The 26651-nt window shown below is 44.0% G+C and overlaps 1 protein-coding gene across 18 annotated transcripts in view; it reads right to left on the bottom strand.

Moving 5' to 3' along the window:
* The window catches only part of DNM1 (dynamin 1), a 68658-nt gene that overhangs the window by 26496 nt on the left and 15511 nt on the right, over nt 1–26651 (bottom strand). For 14 of the 18 annotated variants that reach the window (XR_008745496.1, XR_008745497.1, XR_008745498.1 and 11 more), the window contains exons 2-13: nt 17818–17891; nt 16483–16632; nt 15184–15387; nt 14592–14690; nt 13705–13865; nt 12481–12623; nt 12255–12390; nt 11004–11071; nt 9726–9864; nt 1479–1565; nt 1203–1273; nt 714–765 (exon numbers count right to left, since the gene is read on the bottom strand). Coding sequence is in view for 13 of the 18 variants with exons in the window: in XM_055793977.1 (XP_055649952.1) it covers nt 714–765; nt 1203–1273; nt 1479–1565; nt 9726–9864; nt 11004–11071; nt 12255–12390; nt 12481–12623; nt 13705–13865; nt 14592–14690; nt 15184–15387; nt 16483–16632; nt 17818–17891 (1384 nt within the window). In the remaining 5 variants the exon portion in view is untranslated. Of the gene's footprint in view, nt 1–713; nt 766–1202; nt 1274–1478; nt 1566–6438; nt 6578–9725; nt 9865–11003; nt 11072–12254; nt 12391–12480; nt 12624–13704; nt 13866–14591; nt 14691–15183; nt 15388–16482; nt 16633–17817; nt 17892–26651 lie in introns of all 18 variants that reach the window. The other 4 variants (XM_055793967.1, XM_055793971.1, XM_055793972.1 and 1 more) reach the window with 1 other exon arrangement.

The following is a 26651-nucleotide window of genomic DNA, read 5'->3' as shown; positions in this document are numbered from 1 at the left end:
CTACAAGATCTTCTAGCCTAGACAGCCTTGTCACATCCCCAGCAAGTCTGGGTGTAAGTGTCATTAGATCCTTTTTTCATTGTATGTATGTTCCTTACAGTTCCTGAAGGAACAAGGGAACTCCTCCCCTCCACCGCTGCCTTCTCCCATGGGTGCATTCATACATACCCAGCGCAACCATAGCTATAATCACCCTTTGTCACCCTGTACAGAGGTTTAAGTATTCCCAGTGAAGTCTTCAAGAAGAGAGTCCACAAACTCTCTTGAAATCCGTTTCCAGAAAGTAGATACCACTGATGGGAAAGATAACTAGAAAAGGCAATTCCCTACTGTAACAGTTCAGACCCAGTGTTCTGCACCCTTCACCTCAGCAGAAGAGTGAGCACAGCTAGCGAAGGGGCTGAACAAACAGGAACTTACACAACATCAGCAGAGGTTTCTACCAGGAAAAACAAGACCAGATCTTGATTTTCAAGCACCTGTTTCCCTCTCCAACACTTTCCCTCCATTGCTGCTACATGCTCAGTTCTTCCTGACTACAGCAAGCCTAAAACACTATCCTCCAAGTATAAACAGAGTTTGAGGAGTAAACAAAAAAAAAAAACCACCAAACTTAGAGCACTGCTGCATCTAGACCAACACTTGTCCACCTGGTAGCATCCAGGTAGCAAACATCCTTCTTGCAGCAGTGAAGGAGATGGATCTCGGCCTACCTGGTTGCCAGCTGCCTTCTTCTTGCTCATCTGGCTGCTCCTCTGCTGAGCACTGCAAACAACAGCAGAGACATTCAAAAGGCCTCAGGCTTTTCTTGATCACCTGAATCCTGCTCCCATCAGATGCTGCTACAGAGAGCTCATGCCCCTCACTGCTGCCTTCCAAGTCTGGATAACCCAACCCGTTTCCATCTGCTCCTTCAGCCTGGTCAACTCATCTTCTCACTCCCACCTGAACCACACATAGGTCACTAACGTTCCACAGTTTCTGCTTTTTCCATCCCCCAACACAACCCTAATACTCTAACTCCCCCTTCTACACACCCTTCCTCCCCCACCTCACAATACAGAGCCACTGAAAAGCAACACAGAGCTGAACTATCCTTTGAGAAGACAGCATTTGCACCAGGGCCTTTGCAACCCATCTACTGGAGCAGCTATAGGACAAAGCCACAGGAGAACACATGCAGACAGGATGTGGGTGCTTACTTGGCAAAGCCAATGAAATCCTCATGGTTTGTGTTCATGTAAGCCAGCTCGATGTCTATTAGAAGCATGACCTGCCAACAGAGGCACAGACAGAGCAAGACAGATGTTAGTAATTGACACTGCTAGTGGCCAGGGGCAGACAGAGCCCTGCACGTTGTTCATCTGATCAGTCCTCTGCAGCCAGACACCCCTTGGCCCCTCTAGCTTAGGCTGTCCCTCCAAAGGTGTCCCCCATCCCACCCAGTCTCCCCTCTTACACACGCTCCTGACCCCTACCTGATCTTTGGTCCTGCCTTCTCTCTCACGGATGTGAGTAGTAACAATCCTCTCCATCTCCTCACGCAGATGAGGGTACTGGCTGAGCTGCAGGACAGAGAAAACACGTGCACATGGGAAAAGGAGGAATAAAGGGGGGGAGCAGCCCCCCACACGCATGCATGCATATATACACCCTGCAATCAGATATTTTCAAGGGAAGTTCTAGAAAGCTGGACTTGCAGACAGATTTTTCCAAGTTCCTGGAGGTCTGTTGGGGGCAAAGTTTATTCCCTCTTGCCTTGGGCTTCAGAGAAAAGCCTTTTTCACTCTTGCAGCAACCTTTCTGCCTCACCAGAGACCTGCTCCAAACCTAACACATTCTTCCTAGAATGAGGCTCTTGACAAACCCCAGATGTAAACATGTTGCTTGTTGGGAGTTTTTCTTTGTGAAAAATTTCTCTAGATGTTCAGCATCTCATTCTAGTAGGCTAAGTAGGTGAATGGCCTGTTGCTACAACCAGCTAAATCCTATGGGAATTCTCCCTGGGAAGTGGATTTCAATCCCCATTTGTTGAGGCACTAAGTGGAAACATCTGGTCGTCTCCATCAACATCTGCAGGCAGAGACAGAGGATGTGACCAACTCAAGGGTACATGTCTTCAAGAAACACTGTGCTCTGGGCATCCAGCTGCTTCTACCCGCTCTGCGCTGGGGCAGGATTACATGGCCCAGGTCTATACTCACATCACACCTACACCACACTTTCTGCCACATTACTGAGGGAATCTTTTCCTGCCCAGAAAAGCAGAAGGCCTTTACTAGCTGTGGTTCAAAAGAAGAATATCTACAGAAATCATACATGAGAAACACTTCCAAAATCAGCACCATCAAAGCTGCACAGTTTCACACAGCACCTATGTACTTGCCAGGATTCTTAAGTCTCTAGTAACTGTGTGCTTCTCAGATCAGGCCCAGCACAGTCAAATGAAATTAACCCTACAGACCCAGGATCTAGCTGGATTCCACACTTCACCTATACTCTGTGAAACAATTCCCATCCCCCCCTTTTTTTTTAATATTACCTCCAATTTGACTACAATATCAAACAGCATTTCCTGATATCAATCTTTTATATGTTTCTACACATGCTCTTGAGGGGATATAAATCTCATTTGCCTATGATCTGTACTACATTTGTTTTGTTCCTCCAGTTTACAAAAGCTTCTTAAACTGGTTTGGCCTTTTGTTCTGTATACATAAGCAATTATAACATGCTAGAAGGAGCTGTCTCAAAGTGTGCAGCATCACTACTGGAAGCCTCCATTAGATTCCATGCTAATCAGCAACAATATTTAACTTCTCACTACAAATAGTCTCAAATCTTTAGCACACTTGCAGTCAAGCAAGTTGCAATCACCTGGAACTGGAATTGAGGGCTAGTTTTGGCACTGCCTGTTTTCACATGTGGTTTGTTTTGAACACCAATGACCCTACAAAGGCAGGAAAAGGCAAGTGAAACCAGTGTTCCCCACCACCATCTTGTCTTGAATGCACAAACTGGGTATTCTCCATGATCTTTATGGTTCAGACAGCTGGTTGCTTCAGAGACACACAGGCAAAGCTTCCCATTTCCTTTGGGGGGTTGGCAGAGGATTGATGGGCAAGTTATGTCAAACAAAACCAGAAAGTTGGAAAACCTCTAAGCAAGCCTCAGCTTCTTTGCTTCAAATAATAATAATAAAAAAAAAAAAACCAAAAAAACCCCACCACAAAAAACCCCAACAACAGTCAAACAAAAACCCCCCACACCAAACCCCCCACCCCTGCCACCCCCCACCATACCCATCAGTACAAATGCATACAAAGTGTAAAACAAGTTGTGGTTTATTCAGAACCCAGGTCATCTAGCAACGTTCATGTGCAAAAATAAATTGACAGCATCAGTCCCCATGCAGAAGCTTCCAATCCCAAGCATGCACAGGAGAAGCGAAGGTAGCCAAGGAAAGAGGACACAGACAAGCCACAGGATGTCATACCACCAGGGAACATGCAATAGGGCATAGAGGGGCAAGGAGTTATCCCCAGCAGTACAAACAGCACCCAGAAATGCCATGACTCTGAAAGACAGGAGAGCAGGCGACCCTTTGAGGGGTTAAGTCTGTCAGTCTGTGATCACATCCCAGCTCAAGGGGTCTTTCAATCCTGTTTTAGCTGCATTTACCTGTTTAATCAAAATACAAGTTTACAGCCCTCTTTGAAAGCCAATTTGCCCCAACACTCCATAGTTCCCCACTGCAGATTCCAGGAGTCCTTGCCAGCACAAAGATCAACCTTTAGCTGAAGGGTTGCTGACTTGCAAGCCCTTCCTGCACTTGTGAGATGCTGCAGTGCAGACTGGCACAGAAGGTTCCTGCTTTTGTGAAAACATTAACTAGAACGTTACCCTCTTAAATGTAAAAAGGGCTTATACACTTTCACCAGCTTCCTGTTGATTTTGGAGCTGCTCTCCATCTAACCAACTGGAAGGAGGTCAGGATCAGGCCAGTCAAAGAACAGCAGCTAACTTCTCTTCAGCCCTCAGCTTTGTCTAATGGTCAAGAAATAATCAACTGCAAATCTTTTTGTACAGGAAAGCTGTACTTCTGCAGACAACAGATGGGTTTGCCACCTTCTATGTTCTTTATTGACAGTCTCATATTATTCCATCTATGCAGCTTTAGCAACTGCACATACAAAGATTTCTTCACCATTTGTGGTGAAATGAAATAATTGTGACAGCACACAAACAATAACACACAATAGTTCAGGACAGCAACAAACCAAGGCTACAGGACTGTTAAGCTAATTCAAGAGGTGTTAGCCCAAGCACTGTTCCTTTCAAGAAGCCTTGCAGGCTTCTCGTGAGTTTAAAAGCTTGGGTTTTTGTCTTCTGAAAGACAGCATCAATTCACAACACAGCAAGCTTGGTATGACCTTACAATTAGCATCAGTCCTGAAGCAGCCTTTCCCAAATGCCTCCCCTAATAGCACATGCTCTTGTCCACATCAAGCAGTTTAAGGGCTATAACATGCAAGATAAATATTGTAAGTTAAGTTATGCCTCTCTGTATAAGTTACTACCTTATACCATCAAAACCCACCTCAGGCTGGCTGCTATCCTAAAATTGGATATCTATGGCAGTTACCTTCTACTCTTTCAGAGGGAGATACAGGCAAGATTAACCTTCTTACTGCATGTAGACATTGGACTTTAAATATTACTAAAGCCTTCCTTTTATTTTCCAGTACTACTACTATTAGTATTATATTTTCATTCAGGCAGCTATTTTGCATCTCTTATCTCTCTCCCTGGCCTCTCCAGCTTTTACCACAGCCATTGGTCTCCTGTAATGTCACTGCTACTATCACCTTCCCTACAGACCTATCTCAGTTGCATCACCGTGGAACCACCCCACAGGGTCCTCCACCATATCACAGATTAAAATCTGCAAAGCAAGTGGGTATCCAGCCACTCTAATGACATGGTCCAATAGGGAAACTGGAATTCCACACCCTTGGAGTTTTCATAATCCTTCTCCCTCCCAACCCAGAGCAGACATCTCTGCCTAGATACAGAAGACAGGGTAAGCAGTCAAAACCATCAGAATGAAAAACCCACAAGAGAAGCAGGCTGGAAAGGAGTTACTCTGCCTCCACAATTTGGCAACAGCAGAACTCTGCAAGAAATAGACCAGGCAGAGCTTGGGGCATGTCAAAGATGTCTCCTTAACAGAGGTGGCAGTGAGCTCTGTGTGCCTAAGTACAACCAGACCCTACAAGCTCAGCTCCTGCCTTCGCTCTGAACTCACATCAATTCCTATCTTTCTTCCCTCTCAATTTACGGGTATACATTGATGAGTCTGGCTGCAACTCTGGAAGAAGGGAATTGTCGTTTTCAAGTCCTAAAATAACCCATGAAACAGCCTTTTCCAACTCAGTTTCCAGAACATACTTCTGTTGTGTCACAGACATATGCCTGGCCCCTCACTGGTAAGTTTAACACTAATTGCCACATCTGCCTTTTTTTGGTTTTGGGGTTTTTTTGTTTGTTTGTTTTGGTTTTGTTGTTGGGTTTTGTTTTGGTTTTTTTTTTTTTTAAGGAGGCATGGGGTGCCCCCTCCTGGAGAAAACCATCCCGGGAAACAAACTCGCTCCTGCCCCAGCCTCTGGGCAGTATTTGACACCCTCCACATCACTGGGGGCAGCTTCCCTCTCCAGCTGCTGCTGCCCTCTGCTAGCCTAAGGCTTCAGCTCCTGTGGTTCACAGCATGCAAGTATCCACGCTACCTCCCACTGAGCACAGTCCATGGAGCAAGAGATCAGCAGGAGAATGATGCAGAGGGTGTAATGCTTGGAAAAGCTTTTCCCCAAGTCTTTTGGGACAGTAATCTTCTGTTGACTCAGTATCTCTTGCAGAACATCCTGCACCTCAAACTTTTAAATCAACTGTTGTTTTGTATATGCTACTGCTCAACATAGCTCTGCAGACAACATGAAACCTGCTGACTACTCATGCTGTGGGGGCATATGAGGTCTTTTTATCTTTTTCTAGGGTAACTGGATTTTTTTAAGGGGGGGTCGCATAAAAAAAAAAATAAAATCAAAGTTCACAATGCACAGGCAGTGGCACAGCAAAGCAGGGCCTGCAAAGGGTTTGATGCCACTGAGCCAGAGAGAAGAAAAGGGTATGCTAGAGTAATCCACTGGATCCCAGCTCGCCTTTCAGGTAAAAAGCCCAACAGCTAATGCCCGCTGCTCTTGATTTACTTTTAAAAGGCTCTTATACCTGCAGGTTGCTGCTCTCCTTTAGATGCGTTTTTATATCCATTTTCTTTCGCTAGGTTTGCTGGAGTTCCTGGGGCATGTGTGGAGGAACAGCGTGGAAGTGTGTGGGAAGGGGGTGGGCATTGACCTTTCTTTGCATTTTTTGTTTCTTTACCTTTTCGCTACACTTTCTGATGGTGGATGTGAGCTCACTCACTACCATATCCACACACTTCAGACTCGGCTCCTTCAACTTCTGCACCTGCTTTTTCACTATGGCTTCAAAAGCGAGGTCAGGCGTGAAGAGACCCGTTCTGCATGGCAGGGGCAGGGTGGGAGGAAGCAACGAGGAAGAAGAAAGCAAAGCAGAGAAAGAGCAGGAAGGAGGAAGAAAGAAGGAAGGAAAAGGGAAAAAGAGAGAAAACACAAGGCAAAATGAGAAGTGAGATTTTGGTTCATTGCATTAGTTTATTGAACCAGGTGAGCATTGCTATGGGGCCTGTGCACTGCCAAGTATCAGGAGAGTCTCCAAGCAAATGGAAGTGGCCAAGGGGAATGAGGTAGAAGCAGCTGGGCTAGTGAAACGGTGAGCTGTTAAAAGCAAGATGAATGGATGGAACTCCCCAGGGATCAAGTGATCTCTTCCTTAAAGGAAAGCTTTGAATTTTAAGACAAAGCTGCTTGCCACAGTGAGCCACTGCCTCTCTTCCCACAGGCTCACTGTGCCCCATTTCCCTTTGTCTCAGGCATTCCCCTACCCACCATGGTTCCCTCCCCCTTCGTGTTTTCCTTATTCCAGCTGCAGGAAACCAGAGCAGGAGCCAAGGAGACTTCCAAAGGTCTGTCACCTGCATCTTGCTTTGGCAGAACTGATGCCTCTTAGTTTCAGGGATTCAGACAGACTGTTCCACTTAGACTAGTTCAACTCGCTCACCTCCCCTACAACATTAACTTCCTCGGTGTGAGCAGATGTACCCAGTATTTAGGTCTGCCCCAGCTAACCTGTAGCACCAGACCCAATACAGGCCTGCTGAGGTTTACAAGGAAGTATTAATTTCCACTGATACCATCTATGCTGGCTTAAGTGTATTCTCAGTGGCTCTACTACAAAAGAACAGAAAGTCCACAGAAACTGGAGTTACTAAAACATGGCCAAGATTAATCCAATTCAAGCCTACCACACTCAAAGTTTTCAGCACATCTTCAACACTTTAGAGCTTCTACCAGGATGCTCTTTGTTACACAGTAGAAGTTACTAGTTTTAGCACAGGGCATTACTGCTTTGCAAGGGCTTTTAAGGGGCAGTGTCCACTTAACACAAGAAGGGCATGCTGCCTTTCTAAAGGTACAGTAAACAGCCAAATCTGTGCTGCTGACAGCTAGCAAGCAATCCAGAGCTAGCTATAAATAACCACCACCTCATTTAAATCTGGCGTTCCCCCCTTCACATCTCTGTGGATAACACCTGCAAGACCCCAAGTTACACCAGTACCAAAACATGCTTCAACGCATACTATAGGACCTACAACTAGTCTGTGTTTCAGGCAGCAAAGAGCTGGAATGTTACAGGATTCAGCTTCACCCAAGGGTCTCTCTCCAGGTGCCAGCAATGCCCCCTTTGAGCAAAGGAAGGGCATTTTCAGAGTTAAGTTCACATCCCCTGGCTCACCAGCCATTTCCTCATAATCCAGTTGCCCTGCTAAGCTCAGCATACAGTTACCCCCAGACCTGGGGGTCCCTGCACAACTACAACAACAAAATCACTCCCTTCTAGTACCCGAGTATCACCTGAATGATGGTATTTTGTTTCTTCAGATACAAAATTGTAACCATGGCTACTAGAGTACTGAAGTCAACCATCAAATTCTTAGCAGCAGAATTTGAACTAAAATTGAATGCTTTAATCCTGAATGTGTGACATTTCCCCCTAGTCCCTATGGTCTCTTCTCCCTTATTTCCCACTCTGCTGCACCCACCACCTGATCACTTGAGAAACCTGCCACTGTCAGAACAGATAGTCTATTCTGAAGTTGTCAATAAAAGAGAAAACAAAAAGAAACAATGAAGAAAACGGGAAATGAAGGGAAAGATGCAAAGAGAAAGAATTAATGGGAGATCTCTGAATGGCAACTGATGGACGGAGAATAAATCAAGAGAAGCTTCAGAGGGCATGAAAGAGGGCCCTTCTGATCCAGCTAGCAGGCAACTCTGGATACTTGGCAGCCCAAGGGCCTGTGCTTACCTGCCGCCAGGCTCTAATGGCAATTTTCTGGGTGCTCCCCACAGCCACACACCCCAAGAGAGGACAGCAGGACAGAAAAAGGAAGCTCCTCCAGCACTCTAGAAACCTGAGCAATCTCTCACTGTACCCACTTTGCTTTCCCAGTCTGTCCAGGGGGGCAAAGCGCGTGCCTGAGCCCTTCTGCGGAGGCTCTCAGCCCTATGGGCTGGGCATTTCTGCAAGGGTTGGCGAGTATCAGCACTTGGGCACCTTTCCCCATCCCTGCAGATACAGGGTGTCAGACTCTCCAGATACCTCCTGCAACACCCATTTACCTGCACCTGAACAGCCAGTGGCGATTCCAGTCTCCAGTGCCCGTACCACCATCCTAACTGAGGTGCCTTCTCACCAGCACCTAGCCCTGCCTGAAGCAGCAAGCCATGGCTGAGAGGAATGGAACAAATCATCTGTCTTGCTGCCTTTCAACCCCAACCTCAGACCACAAAAGCTGCCATATACAAAGGGCAGAATCAAGGCAAGTTCCCTCCCTCAGCCCTAATACCAGCATGGATCCCAAAGGGCAAAACCCAAAGCCCTCTCTCTCCATCAGAGAGAGCGGGAGGACCCCAGAGGTTGATGCACACTTCTAACTTGCTTCTTCTCAGCCATGTGCTGCTCTTCCAGAACAGAAGATGGACGAAGCCAACCAGAAACCAAGCCAAACACCACAGGAACGTTTCCCTGTTATACAGCTCACAGCTGTAACTCCTACAGCCGCTGAAGTTCAGCCCCATACACCGCCCCAGCAGCACCCAAAGGCTGGTTTGAGATTAACACTCATTTCTACAGGAACAGAGGGGACAATTTAAATTCCAGTTTCTGGCTTTGAGAATAAACCCAGATACTAAATGTAAAGTCAAATGGAGCCACATAAGAGAAATACCCTTGGTTTTAGAAGGTATCAGGAGTCATGCTACAGAGGGGTGGCAGGGACATCTCCAGCCCCCCTCGGCTCTAAAAGACTCAGGGAGAACAGCCACGGTCATGTCCCACAGCACTTCCCTTCCTGTTTGGCTTGTTGGCTGGATCGCCCCAGGCTGGTACCGCTCAGGTCTCGTCATGCTGAGGAGGTGGTTAGAAACACTGAGTGTGGCTGCAGGCAAGTCCCTGTCCAGGTCACAATGCTGCGCCACAGCCAGCGAGCGGGTGGAAGGTGCCAACTCCATGCTGCCTCTGGTTACCTTCTTGGTGCACTGTCTAACAGTATTGATTAACTCCGAAATGACCATGTCCACGCATTTCAGGCAAGGTTCTTTAATCTTCTTCACCTGCTTTTTCACAATGGTCTCAAAGGCCATGTCGGGTGTGAAGAGACCGGTTCTAAATACCCAGGGTGGGGGACAAGACAAGGCAAGAGGGGAAGAAGGGGCAAGGAGAATGTCACAGCGTTACACACACATCTTGGAGCAGGCATCGCCACCACTGAAACCCAGCACGTGGAGCTGGGGAATGTCACATCCCCCAGACAAGCCCTGACTAGAGTCCATGGAAAGTGGGGGGGAACTTGGCACCTCCCAGGAAGGAGGTGCTGAGGGCAAACCAGATCGCAGCTGGACAGCCATGGCCAGGCCACCACTTCCCTCAGCCACCAGACTTAAGAGCAGCCAAGGCTGACCCCTCCGCAGCACACTTGACCTCAGAGTTGTGCAGCACATGGGAGGCCCTTTCTGAAATATTTTCTTAATTATTAGGACACTAACATGTTTGATACCCTTTATCAAGCTCAGATAGTGACTGAGCAAAAGAAAGGAATGCAAATATGTCTAGGTTAGCATTTGTTCACACCCCAGCATGCAGGAAGGGCTCAGGCAGGCACCAGGCTCTGCTCACCTTCCCATGAGCAGCACAGCCCTGGGTCTCCGGGCTTCCTGACAGCTAGCCTCCGCCGAGGGGAACACAAGCGTCTGTGCTGACTATGTTCTGGAGCCATTGGTATTCTAATGACGGACACCCCAGTGCTCCTCAGATCTCTAGGGGAGGAGGTGCTCAGTACTAACAACCATTTTGAACAACTAACTGTTGTTCAAATATCTGTACTTTTTGTTCAAATAACTTGTTGTTCAATGTACTTGTTGTTCAAATAACCGTACATGGTTAGTATGGAGGCACAAAGTAAAACCCAACACTTTAGTTTTAACTAAACAAAGTAGTTAGTACAGGCTTGCATCCCTCTTTCTATCCTTTCTTACATCAAGACACAAGAAAAGAGTGAGCAAACATCTAGTTACCATGGCATTTTTACCTTTTAGGCTTCTGCAACTCTCACATGGGAAGAGAAAGCAAACTGACTTGGATGATTGTCCCTACTCCCAGATTCAAGCCACCAGGGTGGTCCAAGGATATTATCCCTCCCCTTTGGCTGACCTACCGTACCTCTGAAGTCTTCAACTCCATTTGGAAGGTCTAGAGGTATTTACAGAGCTATGCAGCCAATGGTCTGCCTAGTGCGTGATACATGCCTGATACCATGGATGTTCTTGATGGCATAGCTAATCTCCCGTCGCAGCTCCTTCTCATCAAACTCCATCTGCACCAAGAGAGAATTTTATCAGAAATGGTCTGACACTTATTTGCTAAACCCCAGAATACACAACAGCATGCTTTACAGAGAAAGAGTCCCATGCCAGCACTGTCATGTGGCAGATGAGAGATTAGCCCAAGGGTTGGATACAGAGCTCAGCCATAAAGCTTCTATTGCCAATGCAGACATCCTGGACAAATATGAATAGCTAAGGGCCTACGTGTACAGCTGCCAAGCCCCAGCAGCTCTCAAGGGAGCTGCCCTGAGATAAAGGAATAAGACTGAAGTGCTACATTGCTTTCTAAAACTATTTTGCCTCCCGAGATTTAGCATGAGGTCTTGGCATCTGTTTTTTCAGTGAACACCACAAATAGATTTACAATTCACATACAAAAATGTATTATCCAATATAGGCAGGCTCTTGTATTGCACTAAAAAGCTTCAACTTATTCAAATGCAAAAAAAGGAAGGAAAATGCAGAAAATCCAGGAGCGCAGTGATTTAACTCTAGTCTGTTCCAACTGGCATTAAAAGAACTTTTTCCATACCACTTCCGATCAGGCCATCCTGGTCAGTACTTTACCATCCAAGAAAACTATCATTCAATTAAAATCCCCTTCAACTGTTACGACAGTAGAACAGTTTCTACGCTGTTCCCACCATTGACAGGGCACAGACAGAAGTAATCCCAGGTGTATCTACATCCTCTTTCCAGCTTCTTGCACATTTATCAGGGCAACTTTGACTCTAGTGGGGTGCTCAGGATCAAGGAAGTACAAGTTTCAGCACCATTCGTACTGTGTGAAAGTCAGTCAAAGTAGTTTTGACACAACATACCTGCAAGAATATTTGCTCATTGATTTACTATTGTTTGTGTTAAAGGAAGTTATTTTGCACATTTAATTTAGCATTTAGGAATTAAGCCAAAGAAATACTGTCATTTAACCAAGAAAAATTTAAGTTCTGTAACAAGGACAGGGACTGAGGGAAAAGGTCAGTGCTATGGGAAGGCTCCAATAAGAGACTACATAAAAAAAAAGGTAGTAAAAGGAAAAAACGTGAAACAAAGTACTCAAAAGGGAAAGACAGATGATGAAAGGTACCAAGAGGAGCAAGACGAAAGACAGAAGAGGTAACAGAGAGAAGGCTAGAAGACAAAGCGTATCTCAGCAGCACCGAGAAGCAGTACCTTCACCAGTTCAAAGGGGAAACGCTCATGGAAGATGCGGTTAATCCTTGCTCCTCCTGACAGCTCATAGGTATCAATTTGGTCTCCAGAGCCTTCAATGCGTTTCTCAAAGTCCACGGCAAACTGCTGCACCATCCTGAAAGAAGGCAAAAAACATAAAGTAGAAGTCATGGCTGAGCAGTTGTCTCCATGAAGGAGGGAGGTACATGCAGCTGAGGCCACTTACTGAAGTAGAGCTTTGGTCTTGCGAGCAGGGTCATCAGGGCGAAAGTTCTTGTACTCCTCCACCTCCTTCTCAATGGAGAGAAGCTGGCTTTGGAGCTTGTTCCGCAGCCCTGGCAGGGTGTCACGGATGTGGTTGGTCAATTGCTGCACAAGAAGGTTGAAGATGATAATAAACCTCTAGGTGGTTACTGGGACGAGTTTGCTACCTCTGCACCACAAAATAGAGGAATGCTCCTCTCTTCTGTGTTCAATCCTTCTGAGTGGTCCTAGTAAAAAGTCTGTCCCAGGACAGATACCAGCTCGGTGTATCCCAGCTCCCCAGCTCCTACCTACTACATCCCTCTACTCTTGATGTCCATTTTACCTTCTAGTCCAGTACAAAACTCCCATTCATGCAAGGCTGCTGCCTCCAACCCAAGAATAAGCTTCACATGCAGGTATTAGTATTTGCTATTTACACCAGGGTAAAGGCTATTCTGTCTTCAGATTAGCAGACCACTGAAACCCAAGGTGGTGGTTAAGCCTTTGTAATGCTAAGTGTGACAAAGCAAGGTGGAAGAAGCCAAAGCCACTGATGAGGCTCTAATAAGAGGGTTTCCACAGACCTCAGCTGTGGAAAACTCCAGTTTGAAGATGAATATTTAAATAAGAGAAAAAAAATGAAAAAGTAATTCTTCACTTAAGGGAGTACTTCAAGGGAACAGAGAGGGAAGCAACAATAAATTGTTACTGTCTGAGACAGGAGGTAAGAGCCTTAGTAGATGTGAAAGTTACTACCATTTAAATCAATCTTTGCAGCTTACTGTTAGGTACAGAGACCACTAGAAATTTAGAAGTTATCTTTTAGCTTACGCAGAAAGATCTTGCATTCCGATAGCATAAATGCCATGAACCAACTATTGATTTTGCACCAGTGTCACTGATAAAGCAGTGCTGTGCCTTTGGCATGTAAGCTCCATTACTGGCCTTAATGTGTTTCACTATCAGGATTATACAAGTCAGACATGCTTCGCAGGACTTGGCATCAAAGCGCCTTTTACGATGCAGAGGAGGAAGAGTTAACCAATCTTCACAAGTCTCACCGCAGCAAAACAATTTAAAGTATATGAATTTGCTGACCACAATTTTTAGCTTTTCCTGTATTTTTCCACCTCAGAAGAGCCCTGATGGCTGCCTAATCATTCTTGTGACATAGTGGGCAGCAGTTCTTAACTGTTGACAGTACCTGATTTAATACTTTCTGCAGGTAGGGGGTTCCCATGCGATCAGCCATGTGTCTGTAGGCTGGGTGCGAAAGAAAAAATTTTCTCTCTGCAGCCAGAGCTGCCTGAATGTCCTTCTTGCCATCAATGTCCTTCTGACTCCTGTTGACTACACCAATGTAACCTAGAAGAGTGGGGTTAGAGATCAGGTGGTTGCAAGGATGAGAACATAAGCAGGACTCAGATTGAGAAGGATAAAGTTACTTAGCTGGCAGCACTGCAAAAAGGGAATTCTAGTGGCAGCACATTATTAGGAACCAATTGGAAGAGTTTAAAACCACAATTTCCTCTGAATAGCCCAGGTTCTGATATTTCAGTATGCAGGACAAAAATGACTATGCAACTGAGAATTAACATATTTATTACTGTTTCCCCTATCACAAAGCATACCCTAGTCTCATTCATCTGAGACTCTTCTGTTAAAGTCCTCAGTATAGGTACTTTGCTACAGCTACACACAGCATGTATGACACTCCAAAATTATTTCATCTGATATACTATGGCAATCTTATCTAGCTAAAAAGACAAGGGGAGTCTCTTAGACAGGAGTTCCATTTTTGCAGCTTGCCTTATTGAAAGAAGTAAGGAAAGAGAAAGTAAAGATAAGAACATAAAGCTATGCTTCTGCTAGGACTACATATCAAGGTACAACTACCTAAAAAGGTCCTATTAACAGCGTTACTGTTCCTCAGCTCTTCTCAGTTCCACCTTGGAACAGAGATGGCTTAACCACAAGCTGTAACAGATGTTGCAGGAAAGGGATGCACTGGAGGAAGGGGATGAGGCCAGGACACCTCACACAGGGAAAAATATAGGAAGGAGATCACAGACAAAGCATGAGGAAACATACCTCTACGAAGAGGAAGTAATTTATTTTCTAATACATCTCTTGCATCAGTTCCTTCATCCATAAGATCCAGCTTTGTGATGACTCCAATAGTGCGTTGCCCTATGGAAAACACACACATACTTGATCAAGCAAACTACTCATGTAATCCTTTGTTCAGATTGCCCAACTTGGCTACTTGGGGGCTCCCGAGCTCAAACATTACAGTTCCCATCATGTCTCAGAGGCCATGAGAACAAAACAGACTGCAATCGAGCTCTTCTGAGCTATATCCTGCTGAAACATGCCACAGCAGAGAAGGTTTTAGTGCAGATTTTCCTACTTTTCTCCAGGCAGAATGCAGATGAGTAAAGGAAAAAAATCCTTTACCTCTTCAGAAATGGGGCTCAGACAAAGAAAGAAAAGAGGAATAACAAAAAAATCTATTACAGTAACTGTTAACACTGACTAACACCTCTCAGAAGAACGTGTGTTGGTGAAGATACAACCCAAGACAAGACAGGAGCCCACAGCTACTGGGCTAATTACAATCAAAATGTAAAAGGAAAATCAGGCCACTGTCTAGCAATGTCATGCTAAATTAAGAGGCATTTACCTTGAGGATCCACCTCCTTTGCAATCTTCAGGGCATCAGAATTGGCCAAATCGGAGTTGGCTGGAGATACTGCCAGGATGAGGCAATTCTCTTTGGTGACAAACTGCATGAGCATATCTCTGATCTGAAACTCTATGTCAGGGGGCTGGTCTCCCACTGGGACTTTTGTCATACCCGGTAGATCCACCAAGGTCAGGTTCAGGACTAGACATAGGAAATAAGAGACAGCACAAGGGAGTGTTGAGGTATGAATGTTCCGGTCTATAAGCACCACCTGTATCTTTAGCATCTCCAATATACAATAGCTATAACAGCACACAGAACTTTCTAGTTCCTTTTTATTACCGCTTAGTAAAAACTAGTTGCTAGTTGTCAGTGATCTCATCACCCTTCCCTTTAAATCACTTGTTTTCATAATCACGGAAACTGTGCCCTCAAGTCCTTCCACATATGCTACACTGAAAGGAAAGGGATGACAGTATGGTTTTTTCACTTTATAACAAAGAGTGGAGAGTCAGAAGAGTTGGTTCCATTCAAGAGTTGTCTCCAGTATTGAAGAACTCAGTCCTGCCATCCTTATTCAAGGAAGGCTCCTGTGAAAGTCAGCTGGGCCTTCTCCTGAAGGACTACAACATGCAGCCCTATAACTGTTTAGCTGTTTTTCTGATAGAAAAAATAAAAACTAAAAATCAAGCACAGGTTCTACCTGACCAACTGCTATGTAGCACTGAGCTGCTGCTTTCCAAGAAATGCCCATACAGCTGTTCACATTTAAAGAGCTGGCCAACTTGGGACCATGTTGTTCCCTTGTTTAAGCAGAATTATTCCACTGAGATCGGTACCACATGATGCAGGTACTGCCTCAGAGAGAACTATACAAAGTACACCTTTACGTGCAAACATGAAGGCAACTGCTCCTCAAGAAAGCTACTCTCCCTATCAGTTGTTCTTTGTTCCATTTATTTGCCCAGTAAAGCAGTATCAGAAAGCAGGGAGAGACAACAGCTCTTCACCATAATGCCCACACTGCTGGAAAGGAACAGCCTCAGGACCAAGTTTCAGCACAGACATGAGTTGTTTCAAAGAGAAGTTCTGAAAGCAATCAGATACCTCAGCTGGCAGACAAACCTGTTACAGCAGTAATGCTAAGGCTGGCAGTTTGATGGCCCAGGCACATGGAGATTCAAGTCAAACCAAGCACACTCACCATTTCACCTCCATTCTTTCTGTCTTTACTTCATGACAAAGCAGCAACCTGCCTCATCCATCTCCTGACTCAGATGCTGCGTTGGGACTCACCATGGGGAGAGTAGACTCGAAGATTGATTGGCACAGGGGAAATCCCTTTGTTGGAGCCAGTAACACGATCCGTCTCAGCCTCGATCTCCAAACGGACCTCCTCAAAATCAGTGAATTTCTTTCCTTTGCAGTGTAAGAACTCACCATATTCTATTTAAACAGAAGCAGAGTCATAAGTCATCACTGACATCAGAGAAACGCTTAGTGTGACAAAAACATCATGTCTCAAAGTAAAACAAAACAAAAACCAGGGATGAAGTCTGGCAAAGGCCTTTCTCACTATGACCTGGAAGGGTGGCATAGAAGTTACTGCAGTCACATCATCTGGTCAACTTCTGAGAGAATTCAGTTGAGCCCAATATCTTCACCAACCAGCCTTTGCCCCAGCAGAGGCATCCTCACTTGTCTTCAACAGTAACCCAGGACCTTCTCTGTTGATACTAAGCCACCTTAGCATGCACCTGCCTGCAGCAACAGTGACTTCTACAGCTACACTGGGAGATACCTTGGTACTCAGAACTTGGACTAGCTCTGTATTAAAGTGCTGGGGGTAAATAAGTATCATTATGTAATGAGAACAGACTCAAGAGAATCTGAAGAAAAACCAAAAAACACAGACCTTCTCTTGACATTGTTTTGAATTGGCTGGTGGCTGGGGGTTCTTGTGTGTCAGTCCTTGACTAGGCTAACCAATCAAAGAACCCTCTCTTTTCAGTTTTGAAAGCCTTGCAAAAGTCAAATTGTCTCCTTGCTGTACACAAGGACTGCCATGGAGAGATCACATTCACCTGACAAGAGGAAGAGTACCTTGAAACATTCACTTGCCAACTCATAGATGAGATCTTAACTTATGTTAAGGGGAATGGTAATGAAGATATCCTGCAAGTAAATAGCAACACCAGTGAACTGCACAAAAGACCAGCCACAGAACTCTGCAGACTTTCTTCTCCAGATCCCAGTGGTCTCACATGGGGTTTTAGTACATTAAGTCATCTCAACCCTTTATTTCCACGCTTTGTCAGCAGGGTCATCTGACTTAAGTCTTACCCACTCATAAGTGTCACAACCGCATAGGCAAAGGAAAATTGTGAGAAGTATACATATGGAGCCTTGCCTAATGAATTAAACCACAAAAACCTAAGCAGCATTTTGCTTCTGAACACTTAATGCATCAGATGTTAGACAGACAGAACTGAAAACCAGCTGCAGGTCATTTTTACTGGGGAAAATTCTTCTTTATTTTTTCCACACTGAGTAGTGCCACTGACCAAGTAAGACCTTTCTTGATTGAAGACAGCAATCCAGCTGGAGACACAGGGAAGGTAGCTCACATACCTGTGCTGGAGTTTACCAGCTGCAGGACCAGCGGGCGTCTGGTTACAATGCCAGATCCACGTGGCAGAAAGTCCCTGAAATTAAACAGGAAGTTTCAGATGAGTGAATGATCGTTTCCTTCCCTTTTCATGGCTTTTCTGCTTCTATAAGTACGCATGGATTCTAATAGGGAGTCTCAGCCATGGACACAAAAATGTTTAAGGCACTAAAAACCAAGTACTACTCCTCAAGGAGGGTAAGAGCTTGTTGTTCTGAAGAAGCCTATACTCACAGTACATACCTTCTAATCCTGTCTGTAACAGTTATATAGCCTCTTCAGCTGAAATTCCAAGTTAAACCAACAAGCCCATTTAATACAGCTGTCTGTACTGTGGAAAAAACAATCTTTTTCACCAGAAAGAAAAGAGAAGTTGAAACAGAGCCCAAAAACTAGCGTGCCTCCCTTTGACAAAATGCAATTTCCCAAACTACAACAAAAATCACTCACACCCTGCGCTTTCAGGCTTCAGAAGACACCACGTTGTTCCAGCATGCAAACACCATATGATACATCTGAAAGAATAAACAGCAGCCAAAGGCTTCCCTCCACCCAGAGTTTCTCCTGGCTAACTACTCAAGACATAAGTATTGCCAATGCAAAAGCAGCAGCAGTTTCCTTCCATATTCACAAGAAACCTCAATTTCTGTCTGCTTCGAATCACTGCAAAGGAAGAAAGCCTTTCATTATCCTTCTCCAAATGCTGACTTAGCAGCCCACAAGTTCTCCTCTCGTTTTTCTTTTTCCAGATCCAAGTGCTTTGAGCAAAGCTAGGCATGCTCACTGCACCTGCTGATGACCTTGCTAGTCTGTGGTCTGGTTTTCAAGTACTCAGCTGTTCACATGGCTCTTCAAGAGCCACTGAGCATTTCTGACAATATGATCAATTGCTTCCTTGCCTAGTGCGAGAAGCATTGCTTCAAAACATGGTTCCTACAGCGTGAATGTAATTCTTTTTGCTAAAAGAAGTCCCATCTACATTGCTGGAACTCTGGCACACAAACCTCCCTCCCTTGATAGCTGTAGCAGCAAATAATTTTGCTAATTCAATAGTGACTAACTACTCTGGTAAATGAGAAATCCAGGGCTCTTCATGCTGAGCATCTTGCTTTAGTCCTGCATGAGCCTAACACTGACAAAGGAAATGAAGATAAGGAATAAGCTTTTGTTTCAACACATCAGGCAAGGACTTGAGCAGTCTTGTTTTGGCTCCTGGTTTGGCCACTCTTTTCCTATGTAATCCTATGCAAGTTCTTCTCCTTCTCTGTATTTCCCTTTACTCGGCTACAAAAGCAACCCTCCATCTTTGGGGCTGTCAGAATAACTTGGTAATATCAAAAACTGCAGAGTAGTTTCAAGTGAAGGGAGGGTAAGAAGGCATCCTACAGTCACGTCAAATAGAAGTATCTCCCATAAATTACTAGAGTAAAAGGGCCTCTGGTACAACTCTACCAGTAAAAATAAGATTGTAATTAATTCTCATTTTTTCAGACATATAAAGAGTTAACCAGGGTTTGTCTTTCATTTGTTTTTCAAATAATACAGCTCTAGTTTTTCAATTCCAGTTGGATTAACCCTGGAATCTTTGAGGCATTGCATCATTCTAGCAGCTTTCTGCTGTCTCAGCTCCATTCCTATAGATGTCTATGGTCAATATGTGACAGAGTCCTACCCTAGCCTCAGTTTTTAGCATAACAAATCCATCTGAGCTGCACTGACTTATTTTTAGCTTATTGTATCCGAGAAAAAGGTATCCTATTACTATAGATTCCCTTTCTAGCACACTGAGACAATACTCTAGTTATTGATCTCTAATTTGCAGTATCAAATCCTGCTTTACTGTTGGAAAAGCACCACTTACGTTGACAAGCATGAGCTCTTTAAAAACTAAGACTCCGCTCACGTTGTGCTCCATATTTTCCTGAAGATTTCCGATTTGGCCAAAATCCTGATTTCTATGCTGTCCTTGTCACAGCTACTAAGGCAGAAACTCAGGACAAAGGTAGATGGAAAACCTATGTGGCACCTGGGTTCCATCATTATAAAAAATGACCCGGTTTACTGTGTTAACTGAAGTAGCTCCTGGGCTATTCCAAGTTAAAAACCTCTAATTCCTCATAGAGAACAAGACAACAAAACCATTAGCCAAACCTAAACCAGTGTTAGCACTGCTTTAGTTCCGAGTCCATGATTCACATGGAATCTGATAACTAACATCAAAAAATAAACGGATGTTCTTATCCACAAACTACTGGGAGGTACATGCAGTTCAACTAAGGTTCTCTCTACACTTGACTCTCATCAGGAATTACAGTCAAAAAGCTTTATAAAAACCCACAACCGATGCAGTATCACCTCATTTTATCCACAGTATTCCCTGTCCTTCTTCACTTCCTTTCTCTACAGCCTCTTGGACAAACTCTTTCTTCCTCCTGCTCCAGCTAAGCCTTTCAAATCACAGACACCAAAAAGTACAGGTTAGTGAATTCTGCAGCAAGCTGGCTGGGTGCCAAGGAGGAGGCTGTGTATGGGAGTCTTGCCTGCCCTCGCGCTGGAGGCCTAACAAACTGCTGCTGTAAATAAACCACAGCTGAGCATGTGTGACATGGACAACATGCCCAGCACAGTTCTTGAGTTGACTTAGGAGCCAGGAGAAAGACCTACAGGCACACCTATTGCTCCTGAAAGAGCAGCACAAAGTGATGAAATTAAGTCAGAATCATGGAAACAATACATGTGATAAGAACCACCACCTGCCAGGTGACTTGGGCAGACAAGAGTAGAAAGGTTAGATAAACTGGCTTATTCAATTCCAGCACAGGAGATGTACGGTGGCAAGGCTAGGGGAGGAACTAGAAAGATGGACTAAGCCTTCAGCGATAACACGCCGTAAGGCTCTGAGCACTGAACAACAAGGGCAGCCAGGATTCCGCTTGTGAGACCAGGCATGGTCTCTAGCATGACATCAAAAGCAGCCTCATTACATACATCGCTATACAAGACTTCATGCCTGAAATATGTTATTCAATTAGGTTGAGGGCACCAACCCCCTGTTTTCTTCCTTCACTTTGTATCTACAAACTGAAGATTACTTTTTTTTTTTGTTGCCTTGTTTTTAACGTGCAGAAGTGGCATGGCAACATTTGATTTCTTATGCTTTTAAGCAGGAATACCACACTACTGCTTCTTCAGACTAGGCTTCATCCAGAAAACACAGCAAATTAGCAGCTAAATCAGAGAGAAATTGTATTCATGGAACATAAATACTTAACCTGCTTGTATCTTTTTCGCTTAGCTATTGTATCAGTATAGGTATCGGTTCCAGCAATGCAATTCCAAGCATTTTATCAGGGTGCGAGAACAAGGCTCCGATCAGCTATGTTCTCCAAACCATCAGTTATTGATAGATGTATTTATACATCTTTCATACTCATCTTTTATTAACTACAGTTAGAGAGAGGATACTGAGTGAGTACTTGATCGGTGATAGATTTCCTCTTCCAAATGGAGACAACAAAAAGAACAAGGATGCAAATACTGATGGGTCTTGGGCTGAAAAAGTCCAGGCAGGGAAGTGACCTGAAAAGAGTCATGTATTGTTGTATTTCGCATTGCTCACTTCTGAAGTGCTTATACATGTGCAACTAGCTACCTCAGGGCAAAGCCAATCACATCATCCCTTCCAGTCTTATTTCTGTTTTAGTATGCAGAGCTGCATTAAAGTACACATTTGGGCCAAAAGCTGCATTAGCAATGCAATAGTAAAAAAAATATTTGAGGGATGGAAAACAATCTAGCAGTTACTGTAGAGCAACGTTCAAACAAAATCCAAATGTGTCAGAAACTTAAAGGCAATCAATGTCATGCAGCAATACATTTACAGTCAGGGCACTGGGGTCTCAGGGTTTCCCTAGGAGTATCGTTAAATTAAAGCCAGACACACCACACATTAGGTAACTTGGAATCCTACAGAACAAAAAAGTGCTGTTAATGACAGAAAAAAGCATGTTTGGTCTATAAACAAGTTTCAGAGTTCATTAAATGACTTGCCCAGTATAGAGGATTAGAAGTTAAAGGTAACATGGACCAAAGACATTTTCCCCCTAGACTATCTACAAGACACAAAAAAATTGACAAAGTTATTGTATAATTCAACATACATTGTATGGAAAGGGAAGAAAACATTGGTAGATGCAGTCAAAAATGAAAGAGATACACCCACATGAAAAGCTTGGGACTTCTGAAGAGGCACACATTGAAACTTTTAGACAAGTTTCTTGTGTTTATTCATTGCTACTACGTTTAAGAAAGTGTCACCGTCTCCATTAAGAGACTTACATGAGCTGCTTGCTGCAGTGGGGCCACATTTGTTCTTAAAGAACACACAAAATTTCCTAGTCAGAAAAATACTTCTTTACTCCTTTGGTTAAGCACTCGATCTGATGTTTTCTTGTTAAACAAGAGATAACTAGATCTTTGGAGAAGGAATTAATCTTCCAGCATCTCAGTGATCATTACGGGCATATTGTGCCTGGTTCACCTGCTTCATTAGAGTAAGTGCTCTCAAACTTGATTTTGAGAAAAATCAAGACAAAAGTGATTGCATGCACAAGTCCGTCCCTTTGTGCTTTGCCAGAAGTGGTTAGCTCACTGTTTTGGGTTTGTGCTCCAAGGCTTAGAGGCTCCCTGTAACAGTCACAGTGGCATTTAATTCCAGCAACACTGCATTTGCAGGTAACCTGCCTACGATCTTGTAGCCATGACATTCAGCAGTGGCAACCATAACCTCCTAACACTGAGGGAAGGTAACATACTAATGGCATTCCTACATACCAGCCCCGAATGCAGCTGCTTCTCAATACTCTTCCACTGCAAGTATGAGTACCCTGCATTCCCTCCTTCCATCAAATTTAAGTGGAAAAGCACCCCTGCTGGCTATGTCCTTCGCACTGCACAAAGATACTGTCTACTTTTTTGCAGCTCATCATTTTAGTGAGGCCCCCGAAGTTTGTCAAAAGATCACTATGTAGTACTGACCAAGAAATTTAATTTCAGCTATAAACACAGCCATGAGGGGGGACTGCATTTACACAGATTTTCAGAGAGACACCTGAGACAAACTCTTCTTGCTCATACATTCTATAAACCTTAATGTGTCTGGACAAGAAAGCTTAAGAAAAGCCTTCGAGTCAAAGCTTTTTCATGCACAATGTTAGTCTCCACTGAAGTTGAGACAAAAGTCATTGGGAGTCAACAACAGAACCAAGTCCGTAGTAAAGCCTCCTGTTCTGAACTGACAAACCAAATGCTCCCACCACCACTTACTTTCCCTCGTGTCAGAGAAGCTAGAAGGCTTGCAAAGCTGTTTGTAGAGGGCTTTGAAATAAAAATCTAAGCCTAGTCCAAATATACCAATCCAGCATCCTTGCAAGTTTATTGTTTGTCAGCCCGTTGAGATTCTTGGATCAGAACACACTAGAGAAGGTAAAGCCTCAATTAAAAAGCCAAACAGCAGCTTATGAAGACATAAAAGTAGTTCCAAAGAACAGAAGAGTGAACGCCACCATCTGATCATTTAACTTCAATTTGATTTCTTATTTAACACCTACAGACAAAAAGGGTATTAAGGGAATTGATTAATTCCCAGTTTGGATTATATTAGTGTCAGAAAATTAAGATTCACACAGCCTCCAAAATTTCACATGGCTGTTTCTGTTTTTAAAATCCAGTATTTGTTATTTCCTGTGTCCTAGTAGTGCCCAGGGACAGCAATTCAATCAGAACCGCACAAAGCATGATGCCAATACACAGGAAAAAAAAAAAAAAAAGTCAAACAGTTCCTGCCTTTATGGATTTTGCTATCTGGTTATACAGTTCTGACCTGCTCCTGCTTAAGCTTAGCACTATCTTCATTTCCTCTGTCAATGCTTATAGCTGATCATTCTTCATTCACACACATCCAGATCAAGAGTTCTTCATTAGCGCATCACAGCACAATGCATTACAAGAATCCCGACAGTCTAGGGGTATCGGTACCTTTGGCATATGACTCTTGATCGCTGCACTGATTGGCAACATTCACATCTTCATACAGGCTGCAATCTATGAATGGCTTATAAATCTCTCTGAACAGCACAACAGCTACATTTTCAAACACATTCTTACCCCAGCATGTGTCTCAAATGAATCCTTAAAACATAGGCTAACACCTATGCAACACATTAGCCACAGAATATCTGCAAGACTCAAAGTATTTACTATCAATCTTATTGACTGCTAAAACAAACACCTTAGAAACAGTAGTAGCTTTCCACTTCTTAGACTCGAACTCAAGCCTGGTGCTCCTTTGTAACAGCATCACCTAGTGCTACCAAAAGGTAGAAAGCTGATGCAGGAACTACCCTTGAGAGCGCCTTCCTGGTCCGATCCTTCAACTGACACACAAGTACATGCATAAACAACTCTACAACTCAAGGCATGGGGCAAGAACAAGGACAAATCTGTTCTTACCTCTGCCAGCCAGCAGGTTAACAAGAGGGCTGCATTACAGATTCAGACTTCTCTTTCCTGCTGACCTTGTGGCCTCCAAGAGCTGTTATCTTCCACGAACCAAAGCATTTCTCAAAAAAAGCCACACAGGCCAACATGAACAGCAAAACATAAAAGCAGGTGCATTATGAACAAAAGCACCCATCAACTTAACTGTTTTTCTCTGCCCTTAGCTTTCATCTTCCTTTCAGGCTGCATGATGTGAACTTGGGACATCAGTCCTACAGACTCATAACCACATGCTAAGTCTCATTCCTAAGTAGCCACATTTTTTCCGTTAAGATTAGCACTTTTAGACTCAGATGTGAAAGCCAGGGGATGCATGCTATTTATCTGACAGTTGCTACAGCATAACAGTGTGCCTAGCCTTGACCCACAGTGAAAGAGTAATTCCATAAGCACTTGGTATAATATCGTTTCTTCGGGTGTAGTTGGTACTGGTCACACAATGGATACGTATAGAAATAAAGATCTATTGTAAGTACATCACATTCCAGCATACTGGCAATATTATTGTGCACAATGGTTCATTATTCAAGAATACAATTGTGAAAAAATAAAGACAGGCAATAGTTCATGAGTGTCATCATAATATACATGTTAGCAGAAACAAAAAAAAATAAAGAGAAGGCTTCCCACTGCCTTGTGCCTTGCGTTCCTATTTACAGTAGCGCAAAGGGAGGTTAACACCATTGTGCTGACTTGGAACACTTACAATTGCTTTGTTACGTAGTACTGGCACTCAAACAGCATCTGCAACACCTAGCTGTTTCTCCCCAGTACAGTTCTCCACATCAGTAACCAAGGAGGGCCAAGCACACCTTGTCTTGAGTTTAGGAGTTTGCTGTACTTAAGATAAGTTCCCAGAAACCATCTTACAAACTTCACAGGTGCTGTCTGAGCAGGGCAAAGCACAAATGCTAGCATAAGCTGGACCCACTTAACAGCATACTACTGGATAACTTGTCAGAGAGGATAGATAATAAACTGGAAAGTAACTTCTGAAGTTTGCACCTTCTCCTATTCCCCTATCTGCCTTGAGTTCTTCTTTTGCACAGCACTGCAGCTGATACCACCACAGGTCCCCAGCAAGCATGAGGGCTAATTCTGTCCAAGATGCCTTTATTAAGGTTTTATGCAGAGACTGAGGCACTATGGTCTTCAAACATGAAAGGACAGCAACTATGCTAATTCACTGCAAGAACAAAAGTGTAGAAATAGGTTGTATTACATGTTCACACACACACCCTGCTCCAGAACTGACATTATGACTCTCACTGCAATAATCACCTTTGTTTTGTTTCCTCTGCCCCTTTTACAAGGGACCAAGGATGTGTGGTGTTCTTAAGTGCTCCATCTTTTTCCCCCGTACTGTGCTCTCACTTCAAAGTAAGAAAAATTAGTGTATTCATAGTAACATATGAAGTAAATAAAGCCACCTAAGAAATCAACACTTACTGCAAAAGGCAACATTTCAAAACCCATAATGACACCACATCAGAAGCTTTGCCAAAGGAGACTGCCCCCTCCAACAGAATCCACCTCCATAGAAAAGTGCATGGCTAGCTGTTTGAAAGCCTACATGCGGTAAGTTCAGCGAGTCAAATCCAGTTCCTCATGAACAAACATAATGGTGGGGTTTGTTTCACTGACATTTGGGACTACACGATGTGCTGTGGGGAGACAGCAGCTGAATGAATTTCCATCTCAGCCATAGGGCTTGTCTCTTCATCATGGGACAGAGCACAATTACTTGGCCACTGATCCAGGTGTACAGAGGTGACAGACTCCAGCACTATTCCCTGCGTCACCTTCTTGGTAATTTCTGGTAGAGCCTAGATCTTCCCTTTCCTACAGAACAGGATAAGGCCTTCTGTTACTGAAATGCACTGTCAAATTTTTGTGCTCTTATGGGTCTCCGGGAGGACCCACGTGCTTCAAACACCAAAAGTGTTAATTGAAAAAGGGTTACCCCCATCAGAATACATTTGTTGAGTCAAGTGTGGGCTGAGGGGGCTCAGACAACTAGAGAGGGGATAGGCCCTGTGCAACCTTCTCCTGCATCACTGATGCTTCAGCTGCAGTAGCCGTGTTTAGACTTCAGCCTGCAGCACCCTTACAAACACTGCTAAAGCAAAAAGGAAGGTGCATAGCAATTTTTACACTAACACTTCCTTAGAAACAGCACCCTCCTCTATGCCTTCCAGAACATGCTAAATTCTGCTTTCCTGGCTTATCTCTGACTGCA

Source organism: Falco peregrinus, chromosome 1, assembly GCF_023634155.1.
Source record: "Falco peregrinus isolate bFalPer1 chromosome 1, bFalPer1.pri, whole genome shotgun sequence".
Lineage (NCBI taxonomy): Eukaryota > Metazoa > Chordata > Aves > Falconiformes > Falconidae > Falco > Falco peregrinus.
This window is presented reverse-complemented; position numbering and strand designations above follow the sequence as displayed.